Source organism: Chenopodium quinoa, unplaced genomic scaffold (genome assembly GCF_001683475.1).
Source record: "Chenopodium quinoa cultivar QQ74 unplaced genomic scaffold, ASM168347v1, whole genome shotgun sequence".
Classification (NCBI taxonomy): domain Eukaryota; kingdom Viridiplantae; phylum Streptophyta; class Magnoliopsida; order Caryophyllales; family Amaranthaceae; genus Chenopodium; species Chenopodium quinoa.
Window position 1 is genome coordinate 2906257 of NW_018744718.1, and position 15543 is coordinate 2921799.

The window sequence follows — 15543 nt, forward strand, 5'->3', positions numbered from 1 at the left end:
GCCCTGTTATGGGAAGAAAAATCATTCAATTTTGTCTACTCTTTGTTCTGTACTTCTGTTTATATACTTTGCTGATTTGCTCTTTTTTATTTTGGAAAGAAAGAAAAGCTACTACGGGCCTGTTCATATTTACTGAGCTGAATTGTACTGAACTGATTAGATTTGAACTGAACTGATTAGATTTGAACTGAACTGAATTGAATTGAGCTGAAATATCTTAGCTGAACTGAATTGAATTGAGCTGAAATAAATATTTTATGAGAGAGGGAAATTAAGAGCTGAACTGAACTGAACTGATTGGAGCTGAATTGAACTGAAATTAAGTAAATGTGAACAGGCCCTACCTTCGGTCCAAATTTCTCGTAATTTTCGGATATTATTTGTGAGATATAAAATATTTCAAAATTACGACTAATTTAAACCGGAGGTAGTATAAAGGTAGATGTTTTAATTGATAAGGAGCTCAAAGTCATAAGGTATGTGATTGTATTTCGTATTTCTTTTTGTGTAAGATCATCATGTTTGATGTTTTACACGGCTATTAAAAAAATAAGATAGTGAATAACACTAATTAGATGTCATATGTACTATTTATCAAGTTGTAAGGGTAAGGCAATAAATATATTTTAAAATATAAATATTTGAATTTAGAGTAGGTAAATACGAATTATTTTTTAAATAGGAACAATTGCTAAGTAATCAATTATTTGTATTGTATGGGGAAAATGTGTAAAAACAACACAAACGTAACCTTAGGAAAGAAGGGAGTAGATGTTTTGAGGAATCAAAATTATACGAAATATAATCTTAGGGCCTGTTCTCTTACATTGAAATTCAGTTCAGTTCAGCTCAGTTCAACTCATCTCCTAATTTCCTTCTCTTATAAAATATTCAGTTCAATTCAGTTTAGTTCAGATTAGTTCATTTAGCTCAATTCAGTTCAGTTCAGCTCAGTTCAGTTCAGCTCAGTTCAGTCAATGAGAACAAACCCTTATTTTGATATAATTTACGTGTTAGAAATAAGTCAAAATTAATTGAATTTAACTAATAAATGATCATTTACAAGAATAAATTTGAAAGTGTGGAAGTGTCTAAAACATTTTTTACTCCATACATCAGTACTACGAGCCAGTTAGTATTAGTGTAGAGTTTGTTGACAAAAAATATTGCAAATGGCATCAGTGGAAAGAGAGAAATACCTCAATTACATATACATACAGCATTAAATTCCAATACAAGCAAAAAAACCACCAAAAAAAAACCTATAAAAAACATTTCTAAGAACAAAATACTTTGTCATAGGTCAAGCACAACAATCAGCTATATTCTAAATCATATTTTACTTATACTAAAGTACAGAAATCCACCATTGATTTTATGTAATCTTACCAAATATACATCAAGCTCTTAATTAATTTAGTTTTAATACATCAAAGGCTTCTTTACTGTCTTCTTTCTGATGCTGACTTGTGCTCTTAAGCATAGCCAACTTTTCTTCATCATCAACCTTCTTTTGTCGCTCTTCAACGGGTCCGTAAGCCCAGCTACAGAACACGAAATAGAGTATGTTCAAGAAGCAAATTGTTGCTATAAGCCAGTAAAAGTAGTCGTAGTGACCCTTGTTGATGTTGCTCGAAACCCAACTGTCCTTTCCTCCGTGCTTGGTAATATCGTCTACTAAGTTCAATATTACACTACCTAACAAGCTTGCGATTGCCATCCCAACCCCAAACAGACATGTTGCTATGCTAGACATGCTCTTAGGCATTTCCGAGTAGTAGAACTCTGTTTGTCCGATACCATTGAAGGCCTCAGCTAAGCCACTAAAGCAATGTTGCACTACAAGCCAAAAGGCGGACATGTGAAGCACTCCGTCAGGATTGTTGGCAAATCCTTGACTGATTGCACGTCGTCTTCTTATGTTTTCCACTGTTCCAGCGACAAACATGGACATGAACGCACAAAATAACCCAATCCCCATCCTCATCTTCACACCAAGGCGAGCTGGCTTGCCACGGATCTTTGATGCTACTGGAAGGATCACACGATCATATAGAGGAATCCATAGTACTATAACAATGATCAAGAATGTACTGAATGAAGCAGCTGGTACTTCAAATGTAGGGCCCAGGTGTCGATCCATGGTTTTCGCCTGGAGCAGACCAAATGAGCCTAGGTTTGTATGTAAGGACATAATGACCCCAGTTGACCAAATCGGAAGGACTCTGATGAGAGACTTGAGCTCTTCAACTTCTTCCACTGTGCACAGTTTCCATGAGTTTTTGGCTAATCCGTCAGGGCCAATGTCTTGGCTGGGATCTTGAATGATACAAGCTTTGTTCAAGCACCTAAAATCAAAAGATTAAAACAGGTAAGATTTAGATAAAGAAATATAAACCACTCAACATAATATCCTAAAACTATGTAGAATACTATAATTTGGAAAGGTCTAAAACAGGACAAGATTGACAGAAAATTGAATATACAAACTTTAAACTAGTAGTAGATTTTTTGCAATTCAAAACAGACCTTAATCTATCACTTGGAACAGCTGTTGTGGAATCCTTCCTGTGATAATACTGCACGCTTGACCCTTGGGGTGGTAGCGTCATTTTTCTGTTTCTGAAAGAAGCAACAGCTGCTTGTACAAGACCGGTTAAAAGACTCTTTTTAACCTTACTAATCACATAGTAAGGAGAAGCAAGGAAGAAGGAAAGGCCCGATAAGAACATGAGAATTGCAGGGAGTCCAAAACCAATCCTCCAACCAAATGTATCTTGAATGTACACAATCACAGTCAAAGCAATCACAACTGAGAGGCATGCACAAGCATAGTACCAACTAAAGAAGGTCTCTAAAACTCTTTTATTCTTGGGATCTTCTCTTCGGTCCACTTGATCGGCACCAAATGCCTGAGAACAAGGCCTCACACCACCAGCACCTAATGACATTAATAGAAAGGCGAACACTAAGAGGGCATACTGTCCTGTTGTAGGCGATTGGCAATTGTTGGCTAACGGATTGCATGGTGGAGGCTTAGCATGTGGTATTACTGTTGTCAACCATATAAGAATCATCCCCTGCATTAAGGAAATTTTTTTACACACTTAGAATTTCTCAAACAATTTACATAGCAAGTAGAATTTTCAGCTTTAGTCTCAAATGGATTAGCATAACCGACATCATTTACTGTCATTTGAATATATTTGCATGTATTCAATAGTTCTAATACGGAGTATATTTTCATCTCTAATTAATTTAATCTCTCATATCATTTACAATTACTTAAGTATGTAGTTCATATCATGTGAATGCAGTCATGTTTTATTTGTGCAAGTAACTAAAAACCAAAAGTAGAAATTTCCTAATTATTGTTGGGTCCATGGCTCATAATCTCATATTCCTTGTGGTCCAAATTGTTAGTACAATAGTACTATTGATCAAATTCACACAGCACTATATGCTAATGCATAGATTTTAATTTTTTATGACACAAAAAAAGAAGTTAGTTTTAAAAAAAGCCAAATAATATTTTGAATTTGTGAACACGACATCGATTGAGATAATTATAAAATGACCAATATTGTCTTTAGACCATGTTAACATACTCCATTGTTCCCAAAAATTCATTTCTCTTATAACTCTTGTCCCATTTACAAGATCAATTTTTCATTTGGGTGGTGTCAATCATCTATTAGACAACCAAACTCCTCTAACTTCACCCAATTATCTCCCAATTATCAGACAAAATAAAATGTCTAAAACGAGTTAAACCATCCATGAAATTAGCAAAACAAAATACGCGCATTCAAGTAATCGAGTCACCCTACAATAAAACAATCCAAAAATGTCATAATATAAAATTTTGGCATGATGCATTTGGAAGAGATAGCCAAGATTAAATGATTAATCATACAACCAAGCATGCACTAGCACAACCATAATTATGTTAAGAGAAGGGCAACCAAGCCAGGTCATCATGAAATGTGGTCCCAACCAAAAAACCACATCTCCTCATTTTCTTCCTGTTAAATTCTCGACTTGTGCAATTATGATACTAAATGGAATCCTACTTAAAGAATATTTCATCATCTTCTTATTAAGCTCTCTTTCCCTAGGTTTCTTCACTAAATTCAACAACATTATATCATAATTTAACATAGTTTGCAGTTTGCACTTTCATTTTTAATTAAGTTCTTCCATTAATTAATTTCCAGTGCTATTATTCACATTGTTAGCCTGGCATTGCCTTATTAATCTTACATTACGCGATAATCTTTTCCAGTTTTTTTTTTTTTTTAATTTTTATTTTTCTATAATCCGTTTGAAATTATTTTTGTACATTTTCTTATGACGGGTGAGCTGTATTATTTAAATAAAAATTCATTTTCTATTAATAATTTTTTTTTATACTCAACATGGATATAAAAAGAACCGCTTTCTTCTGATTTTCTCAATTCCTAGGATTCTATTATTACTGTAAATAGAAAGAAGAAAAAGAATGAAGAGAGTGTTTAACTTTTGTGGTCAAAGCTTGTTCATTAGCTAGACTACAATTCTATCCAAATACCCTTTGAAATACGTCATCCATTTTCAATAAATACTCCATAACTCATTTTAAACTCTCACACTATTTATACGTAGTACATCCTCTCTATTACTCCCTAGAGTATATGTACGCCTTTTGACTTTATACACTATTTACAGGCCCAATTCCGACCACATTTTCAATTCACTTATTACCTCCGTTTCATATTATTTGCAGCGATTAGACATTCACACTTTTTAAATACCGTATTTACTTATATAGGATAAGTAGGAGAAACCTAAAACTCCACATGTTGCAATAATTGTAACACTAAATTACACTTATTGACATAAAATAAACTCTAACTTCACTCATTGATATGAATTTTTTTATATACTTATATTGACATGAACTTAATCATCAAAATTAACCAAAATACATATCATTGAATATCTTCAACTACAAAGTTCACATCATTGAGTGTTTTTAGTTACCAATTTCATGTCAATTCATTTATACATGCAAGTTCTTTCAATGAGCTTAATTTTGCCTGATTTAAAAAAAAGAAAATTTGAATAATAAAGAAAAAAAATTAAAAGAAAAGAAAATGGGAAATTCTACATGGTGGCCTCCAAGTTTTTATTTTTCTACGTGGAAGACACACTTTTTTCCAACTCTCTCAAGTGACACTATGGTTTTGCAAAATTATATATAGTGTCCTTTTTTTTTAGTTTATGACTAACTTTTATAATTAAAATGGTTAAACTTAGGTTTTTTGGTTTAAAAATTAATTAAATTATATTTTAAAATAATAAAATAAAAAAAAAGAATTTTTTTTAAAAAAAAAACACCCCAAACCCACGACCACCCTCCCACCACCACATCCACCCTCCCACCACCACGTCCACCATCCACAACCCCAACCCCATACACCATCGGCGCCCAGAATCCCTTTTTACCGCGCCGGCGGCCCCGTCCCCCATCTCCACTGGCGCCCAAACTCCCCCTCCCCCAGCGCGGCGTCCCCTACCCCTCCTTACCCCACGAATCGGACCACCAACCCCTTTCCATCCCCCACGAAAACCCAGAAAAACCATCCCTCCACCCTCGAAACTCCTTCTCCGTCTCAATCCCGGCGCCCTTACCCTTCTTACTCCCAATTCTGACCCCCCTTACCTTCAACTACTCCGTTTCTTGGGATCTGGGTTGGTGGTGGTTTAGTGGAAACACGGGAGGGGGTTGGGGGTGATTTAGTTGCGACGGAAGGGGGTTGGGGTAGGAACGGCGACTGACGCTGCACGGCTGATGGTGGCAGTGGGGCGGTGGCTAGGGCTGGTGGTGGGGAGGGTGGTCGTAGGTTGGGGGCTGTGATTTTTTTTATTTTAAATTTTTTTTTTATTTTTTTTTTTGAAGAATTTGTTTTTTTATAAAAAAAAAAAAATTAATTGTGGTTAACCAAAAAAAATCAAAAGGTTAGCCATAAAACCAAAAAAGGCACTATACATAATTTTGCAAAATCATAGTGTCACTTGAGAGAGTTGGAAAAAAGTGTGTCTTCCACGTAGAAAAATAAAAACTTGGAGGCCATAGAATTTCCCAAAGAAAATTGAACCCCAATAATAACATTCTTAGCTTTTAATATTTGGACTTTTGCTAATTAATTGATTAGACGACCATCAAACAAAATAATTTCAAGTAATATCCCACAAAGATAATGAAAGAAATTGAGGGGACAACTAGGTGGAAAAAGGTTCAAAAGGATGCAAAAAGATGTTAATTATTTAGGACAAAAACCACGGACCCCCTTACATACCATGTGAACATTAGCCATCAAATTTTTATTTTCATTTTTTAAAAATTAAATTTAGAAAATAAAATTTTAAAAAACAAAGTCAAATAATTGTGACTTATAGTAGTGTGGACCTTGCTGACTACAAAATGCATTAAACAAATCAATATCATGTGCTTTGACAACTATCAACGTTAATTACTTAGTTCTTTAATTTTTCTCTTTTAACTCCCTTAGTCCCTTCTTCATTTCTAGCAAATGTACAAGAGAAAGGCCTCTCTAACGAACAACGGAAACATCATTGACAATAATGACATTCCGTGCTCGTTATTAGTTGCCTGACTGTTAGACAATTAGTCGGACTCGACAATAAAAAGAAAGGAGTAGGAGTAGAATGAATTACCAAGAGACTGATGATGGAACCAATACCAATGGTAAGAAAACGCCCAAGATAAGAATCGGCAACAAATGCACCAATTAGAGGGAAGAAATTTGTAGCAGCTGACCAAAAAAACAGCAAATTCTGGCCTTTTGCTAAACTCATCTTGTAATCCTTCATCAAATATAGTATCATATTTGGTGTCAACCCATAACTTGCTACCTTCTCAAATGACTCATTTGCTGCCATAATTAACCCAACATTATGTTAATTGATTGGTTAAATTTTCTTCATTATTTTTGCTAATTAAAAGTTACCCAGAAAAATTAAAGGAAAACCCAGAAAATTGAGCTAATTTAATTGAGTTTACCTATGATAAATGGCATAGTAATGAAACCACCCTTTTTCCTTTTAGAAGGATCTTGTTCTTCATCTTCTTCATTTTGGTGATGTCCATTAATCTTCCTTTCTTCATCACTTGATGACTCCATTTTTGGGAGGAGAGAGAAATTTTAGAGAGAGAAACTTGGAAGAGAAGAGTTGGAAAGTTGCTGGCTAGACCAACTGCTCAGCTCAAGTATTTAAATATGTTGGATTTTTATTTTTTTGGGATGGGGGTATATTTATTTTTATTTTTGATTTTTGATATTTAAATTAATTTGTTTTTTGAATAAAAAATAAATAAATAAATACCCACCATCATATAGTAGAGTGGTGGGGGGAAGTCTGTTCTGGCAGATTTCACACTGACAAAAGGGGTGGCAGTGGAGAAGAAATAGGAAAAAAAAAAAAAAAAAGTAAGTTGATCAAAACATATGTTGCGTGTCCAATCTTATAAGTAATCACTCTGTCTATAATCATATATGCATGTTTGTACAGTATATATGCCCTCTGGTTAAAGATTAAAGATGACTTAAAGATTAAAGATGACATTGGATCGAGACAGTTGTAGTCTACATATAAACATGATTAATCGAGCTCAAATTAGTCATATATGATTCTTGTTTGTGTTAATCCAGGCCATGGATAGTGAGTCACTTGTTTATACTACATGTAATTTAAATACGTCAAAAAAGGGATAACTTATGGCACGAATGATCCAATACCTTAGATCACCATTTTAAAGGTTATAACATGACATAACACATGACTAATAGGTCAGACATGGTTAATCACAAGACAAGCAAGTTTTAAACAAGGCACGACACGAAACGTTATAGAGCCATTTTGAGACTCCACCGGTCCACCCTACTCATGAGGAGTCAAGGTGAGCGGGCTAATCTGAATGACAGATTATCTCATAGGATATGAAACCCGGCCAAGTTGAGGTTCATATTTGTTTTTGATAAAAAAAAATAAAAATGTCTATATACATGCATCATTCTTTTTTCAATAAAAAAAATTAAAAAATTAGAGTTTAGACTATATATACGGAATACATGAATCTAATATTGCATATACTATGATTTTAATTTTTATAAAATATAGGGTTTTGTGGTTTATTGGCAGATCTTCCCATGTGTTACGGTCTAAAGTTAGAATATATAATCATACTCATATATGCTTTTAGCTTTAGTATTAGAGTATAAAGTAAGAAAACTAATTATTGACTTATTATAAAAATAAGTACTTTCATATGTCAAAGAGTAGTGGCTTTGTAATGATTTTGAACGTTATTAGTTTATTGAGACCTTTACAGAACTATGCTACCATAAAAGCCCTAAGATTGTTCTATTTTAGTTATTTGATTATTCATTCAATTAATTAAGGTGGTCTAGTTGATATATTATAAAGTAAGATGAACTCATAAATTATTGGAAGATTGAGATTAATTAGTAGCTCTAAGCTACGGAGTAGCTTTTTGTTGAAAAAGACAGCTTATGATTTTTCTAAAGGGTGAGGACTCATTTCATACTTTGAAAACAAAAGGTCTTTATTTAGTTTGAACTTTGAAGATAGTATTTACATTGATACGGTGGTATCCAATTGAATGTTACAACTCTTACAAGTCCATCAATTTGTACTATTTGGGACCAAATAAAGATTATTAAATGACAAAAACTAACTAACATCCCGGGGGCGTTGGATAAGCCAACTAAAAGTAGAAAGATTAAATTAAAATAAACATTAATTAAATCGATCGACGCGTGATTTTATCATGATTTTCCAAATTAATACCATTTTAGGCAATATTTTAAAATCTTATCCAACGCTCCGTGGACGTTCGTTAGCAAATAACCAAATACTGGTACTCTTTACGTTAATACGAAATAAGAACACTATATATCTCTATGCAAAAAATTCTTGATTAAGACGAATTTTCATAAAAAGTTAAAGTTACCCTTAAATGGATCGTTTTACAATAAAATTAATATAAGTCTGCCTCGTCTAATTTAAATTAGGTGGAATTTTTATTTTGAACTTTTCATCAGAAGTAGATTGATTCAATTCATCAAGCTCGATTATTAACTAAAAGCTTGATCAGCCAATTCGACGAATTAGCCACACTAGTATTAACCCTAAACTTGAAAATTTAAAACGGAGTACTCGTAATTAATTACCAATATGGTTAATTGGCCGTTCTAGAGTTTGAAGGCCTAGTATAGGGTGCAACATTCCTTCTAGTACTCTCTAACTGTGCATGGCAATATGGCATGGTGTGCATTTACACTGAAACACTTACCTACTGCTCGAATTTCTATATGACAATAAATACCAAGAAGAATCCCGTAATTTCATGCTTCATGCAAAGCAATTGCAAGTAACATCAAATCGACAAATCCTTTGCTACAAGCAAACAATTTTGGCTCAACCTTATGTATGAACATCACCCGTAAAATCATCCTTTTTCTAAGCCACAAACATTAAATTACTCATATTATATTATTTAAGCCTTTTCTATATGACTTTATATAACAATAGTACGTGGTATGGCCTTATTATTTATATCTAACATTTTGACCAACAAAATATAGAAACGAAAAGCATATTGTATAAAATAAATGGACAAGTGCAATGTCGATAAATGAATGTCTTTTTCATATTTTTGGATTTAATGTCTACCTTCTCTTTAACACTTTCATTTTCTTCTTCCTTTCTTTCTCATTTGATAAGACTGGTCACCAATTGTACACAAATGATATAGCTACATGATTAACGATTAGTGAGTTTGTGACTAGTCTAATTCAGTTAAATAATGTATATGCACCTTATTAGAGTGGGTTTGAGCTTATTATGTAATTTTGTTTATTGCCCGATGTATAGTCATACAATCGAGCATGGACTTGCCTATTAAAACATCCAACACTACACGATTATTATAGAAATATGAGATGATAATCGAAGTAATTTGGAAGAGGGAAAATATTGAGAGAATAAGAAGCTATTTCATTCAAAGTGAAAAATTGTAGAAATGAAATGTACAGTGTAATAAATGAAGACTAAGCCTATTTATACAATAATACAAAGTGTAACTAACTTTCTGACAATATAATAATATAATATATCTTATACTCCCCCTTCAAGCTGGACCTGATCAATGAGTCCAAGCTTGGAACACAAAACACTATCCTGTTAGAAGCTAAAGGCTTAGTGAGTAAATCTGCTAACTGATCTTCTGAAGAGACATGCTGAGTACACAAAAAACCAGCTTCTACTAACTCTCTGACATAATGCATATCTCTCTTAAGATGCTTAGTCTTCTCATGAAACATAGGATTTTGAGCAAGATGTTCTGCAGAAGTGTTATCACACATTAAAGGAATAGGAAGCTTAGACTGAACAAGCAAATCTTCCGATAAGCCATAATCCCATTCAACTTCACTTGAAGCAACTGACATACTTCTGTATTCAGACTCTACAGAAGATTTACTAACACTTCTCTGCTTCTTGGTTTTCCATGAAATCAAATTTGAACCAAGGAAAACTGTATATGCACTCAAAGATCTGTTGCTGAATTGACATCCTCCCCAATCAACATCACTGTAAGCAGAGAGATCTAAACCAGATTGTGCTGAATACCATAAACCACAGTTCATTGTTCCTTTCAAATATCTTAGAACATGTAAAGCAGCTTTAAGATGAGGTACTCTTGGAGAATGCATAAACTGACTCAAGTGTTGCACTGAATATGATAAATCTGGTCTTGTTATTCCTAAGTATAACAATCTTCCAACAAGTCTTCTGTAAATATCAGGTTCCTTAAGTAATTCACCTTGGTCTGTAGAAAGCTTTAAACCAGTAGGTAAAGGAACAGCAGCAGCAGAACAGTCATCCATACCAGCATCAAATATAACATCTTTGATATATTTCCTTTGAGAAAGAAATGTTCCTGTAGACTTCCTAGTGGTTTCAATCCCTAGAAAATACTTCAAATCACCAAGATCTTTGATGGTAAAAGCTTCATCTAAGGCCTTTTTAACACCATCAATCTGACCAGTAGAAGTTCCAGTTATGAGCATATCATCCACATACACCAATATTACCAGAAATTCATCTTCTAACTTCTTGTGAACAAAGAATAGTCCTGTTTGGACTGTTGAAAACCCAAACTCTTCAAAAGCTTACTGAGTTCTTTGTTCCATTGTCTAGAGGCTTGTTTCAGTCCATAAATGGACTTTTTCAACTTACAACTTGACCTTTTCTAGCTTTCTTATATCCAGCAAGAGGCATCATATAAACTTCTTCATCCAAATAACCATGCATAAATGCATTGTTAACATCTAATTGGCATAGAGGCCAATTTTTCACAGTAGCAAGGGCAATGACAATTCTTACAGTAGCAAGCTTAGCAACAGGAGAAAAAGTTTGAGTAAAGTCCTGGCCTTCCACTTGTTGATATCCAATAGCTACAACTCTCCCTTTATATCTCTCAATAGTACCATCTGGGTTTAATTTTGTCTTATAAACCCATTTAGATCCTATTGCCTTCTTGCCTTCGGGAAGATCTACTAACTCCCAAGTATCATTATCCTCTAGAGCTTTTAGCTCTTTCCCCATAGCTTCAATCCAATTAGGATCATATTTGGCTTGGTTATAGTGTTTGGGGTCAATTATTTGAGAAGAATTTACAGCAAAAGACTCAGATTCTTGTGGGTTAGTTTTGTGGGGAAGATAGGTAGTAACAAAATTTTGAAGTTTGGTAGAGGGTTTAACAGGTCTAGATGATGTCCTGGCAACAGGAACATCAATAAGAGGGTTAAAAGGAACAGAATTTTCTGACTGAGAACTTGAATCAGAATGTTCTGAGTGAAAATGTTGCTCAGTAGTGTTATTTAATGAATGATCATTATGATCAGATAAAGGAGAAGAAGAATCTCCAGTAAAAACACCAAGACTCTCAGTAGGAATTACAACATCAGATTCACTATTAAAGGAAACAATACTGGGAACATGACATTTTTGGTTTATGACACTTTTATCAGTCTGAAATGGAAATATGGTTTCAAAAAATATCACATCTCTAGATACAAAAATTGTGTGTGTTTCAAGATCATAAAGCTTGAAAGCTTTTTGACCAAATGGATATCCAAGGAATATACATTTCCTTGCCCTTGAATCAAACTTATCTCTGTTATTCTTCATGTTATAAGCATGACAAAGACATCCCATAATCCTCAACTCATTATAAGTAGGAACCCTTTCAAACAATATCTCATAAGGAGTTTTCCATTCCAGAACCTTGACAAGTAACTTGTTTATCAAATGAGTTGCAGTTAAAATACACTCACCCCAGAACTTCTTAGGCAGATTAGCATGAAACCTGAGAACTCTAGCAACTTCAAGCAAATGCCTATGTTTTCTTTCAACTCTAGCATTTTGTTAAGGAACTTTAGGCACACTTTTCTGATGTATTATTCCTTTATCACCAAACAAATCTAGACATTGTTCCTTCACCAATTCAGTCCCATTATCAGACCTTGCAACCTTAACTTTCTTCTGAAATTGAGTTTCTACCATAGACAGAAAATTCTTCACAGTCTTCAACACTTGCATTTTATTATGCAAAAGAAAAGTCCAGGTGACTCTACTATGATCATCTAGAATAGTAAGAAAATAAGAAGCTCCATTTAAAGCATGAACTCTATAAGGACCCCACAGATCAATGTGAATCAAGTCAAACACAGTAATAGCTCTACTTGTACTAACATGAAAGGGTAACTTATGCTGTTTAGCATGAAAACAAACTCCACAGTTATATTCCTTAAGACCAGAACAATCACAATCATGAATAAGCTTCATCTTAGACAAAGATACATGCCCAAGCCTAGCATGTAAAATATCTAAGCTAGTCTTATTATCCTTATCTACATCACTTGTTCCAGTTTTATTTGGCAAAGCAAATAACAACTGATTATTATCAACATTATTACAGCTTACTATATTTTCAGTAGAAGCAATACCTTCATCTCCAGCAATATCTCTGATGAAGTAGTACAAATCATTCTCCCTTTGACCATATCCAAGCACCTTCTCATTAGAAGGGTCCTGAAAATAACATCCATGGGCAGTGAAGAAAACTTGAACTCCAGATTGATCTATTAAACGACCAATAGACAACAAATTATGCTTGAAACCATCCACTAGCATAACATCATTAAGCACCAGATTCTTGTTCAGTTTCACACTTCCAACCATCTTAACAAATTTATAAGAACCATCAGGCAACACCACTCTAACAGGTTTATCAAGATTTCTTTTACTGATAAACATGTTTGCATCAAACACCATGTGATCACAAGCACCAGAATCTATGATCCATAAGAAATTTTCACTAGACTTACTAACAGCACATGAAATAGAATCAGTACCTGCAAAATTTGCAAATGTTGATCCTGAATCATAAGACTGTTTTCCCTTCATTGTCTTCATGACTTTCTGACAAACAGCACTCAACATATCTGAATTAATTCCACCAGCATTATCAGCAATTCCATCAGAATCAAGAGGTGATTCAATAGTTTCTTGATTTGTATGAACATTAGCAGCCATTCTTCGTCCACCAGATTGCACACCAGACCCCTTAGAAGCCTTGATTGCATTATACCATTCAGGATACCCATGTATCTTGAAACAAGTATCAACAGTGTGACCCTTCTCCTTGCAATGATCACACTTCTTATTTAATTTTTCTTTCTTCCAGTCTTTCTTCTGTCCAAAATTATTCTGTCTAGAATTGCCCTGACCACCAAAATTACCCTGACCAAATCTATGAGAACCATTTCTACTCATCCTTTGAGCAGCCATAGCACTACTCTCAGCCATATGCTCAGTAGAACCACTAACTTCCTTCTGTTTCTCAATTTGTTAAGCAATTGAGAATGCACGATTAATTGTAGGCAAAGGATCCATGGACAGAATATTAGTAATTGTGGAATCAAAACCACTGTTAAGGACAAGTAAAAACTGCATCAAACGATCTTCTCCTTCCAAATCAGCCAGTTTCTTAAGGAATTGACAAGTACATCTAGCAAGAGCTCCACAATTACAAGTAGGAAAAGCTCTTAAACTTTGCAATTCATCCCACAACTTCTTAATCTTGCCATAATAAGCAATAATACTCAGATTTTCTTATTCAAAGCATCAATCTCCTTCTTCAATTGATACACCAAAGGACCATTAGACTGACCAAATCTCTCTTGTAATTCAGACCACAATTCACTTGCAGAATCAATATATGCAAAATCATCAGCTAATTCAGCACTCATAGAACTCAAAATCCAACTTACTACCATATAATCGGCTCTCTTCCACCTCTGATGATCACTATGACTAACATCAGGTTCCTTCAAACTTCCAGTAATGAATCCATCCTTATTCTTAGCAACTAAAGCACGTTTTACACTTCTACTCCATCTAATGAAATTTTGTCCAGAAAATTGAACCGCAACTAATGACGAAGTAGGATTATCAGAATTAGCAATGAAAAGAGGGTCAAGATTACCTAAATTCTATTGTCCGCCATTGTTATCACCAAGACCTCCTCCAGCCGCCATTAAAACAGCTTCAAACTCCAAAAAAGCAATCTCAATTGAAGATGAATTAAGACAATCGAAACAAATCGCCAAGAAAACAAACTGTCTTCAAGAAATTCCAGATACGCAAGAAGTGTCAATAAATCGCAAGAAACTTCGCAATCGAATTTCAAAATTAAACCAAAATTCTGGAAAGAAACAGAGTAATCAAATCCAGAAACATGCAATTGCGTAGAACCCTAATCTTCGATGAGATTATCGCTCTGATACCATATAGAAATATGAGATGATAATCGAAGTAATTTGGAAGAGGGAAAATATTGAGAGAATAAGAAGCTATTTCATTCAGAGTGAAAAATTGTAGAAATGAAATATACAGTGTAATAAATGAAGACTAAGCCTATTTATACAATAATACAAAGTGTAACTAACTTTCTGACAATATGATAATATAATATATCTTATAATTATAATAAGTCTAAACACTACATAATGATTTTTGTTAAATACATGTTCATTGTTTCTTAAAGATAAATATGCAACTGAACATCATAGTTTTCGCTAACTCAATTAATTGGCTTAAAAGTTATAACAAATTTATCATAATGCTGTAAAAATGATAAAAATCGATATTACATTTTTTTTTTGACTGGAAAATCAATATTACATTAAAAAGTACTCGTATAGTCGTATTCATATTAATTAAAACTAATCCCACGTTAATAATTCTAAATTTGCCACTAAATAGTGAACAAGCGGACCAAACATATATGGATTGTGACACTTAGCTTGCAACCTCTAGCTCATCACCTAAAGAAGGTAGTTCCTCACTTCCTACACGCAAATTCTCTCATGGTTTATCAATCCAGTACAT

General features: G+C 33.9%; 1 protein-coding gene across 1 annotated transcript; it reads right to left on the minus strand.

Moving 5' to 3' along the window:
* Nucleotides 1–1263: 1263 nt before the first annotated feature.
* LOC110703396 (protein NRT1/ PTR FAMILY 1.2-like) lies at nucleotides 1264–7457 on the minus strand. The gene is made up of 4 exons (XM_021881200.1): nucleotides 7067–7457; nucleotides 6721–6938; nucleotides 2530–3080; nucleotides 1264–2348 (listed from the first exon to the last, which is right to left on the minus strand). The coding sequence occupies exons 1-4, from the start codon at nucleotides 7185–7187 to the stop codon at nucleotides 1412–1414; spliced, it is 1827 nt and encodes a 608-aa protein (XP_021736892.1). The 5' UTR covers nucleotides 7188–7457; the 3' UTR covers nucleotides 1264–1411.
* Nucleotides 7458–15543: the final 8086 nt, after the last annotated feature.

Bases quoted from the DNA above. Each gene is read 5' to 3' on its own strand.
- LOC110703396 (XM_021881200.1), bottom strand. From the start codon at position 7,187: ATGGAGTCATCAAGTGATGAAGAAAGGAAGATTAATGGACATCACCAA. The intron at 6,939-7,066 runs GTAAACTCAATT...TAATTATGGCAG, and splicing joins TACTATGCCATTTATCATAG to CAAATGAGTCATTTGAGAAG. The intron at 2,349-2,529 runs GTCTGTTTTGAA...TTTTGATTTTAG, and splicing joins GTTCCAAGTGATAGATTAAG to GTGCTTGAACAAAGCTTGTA.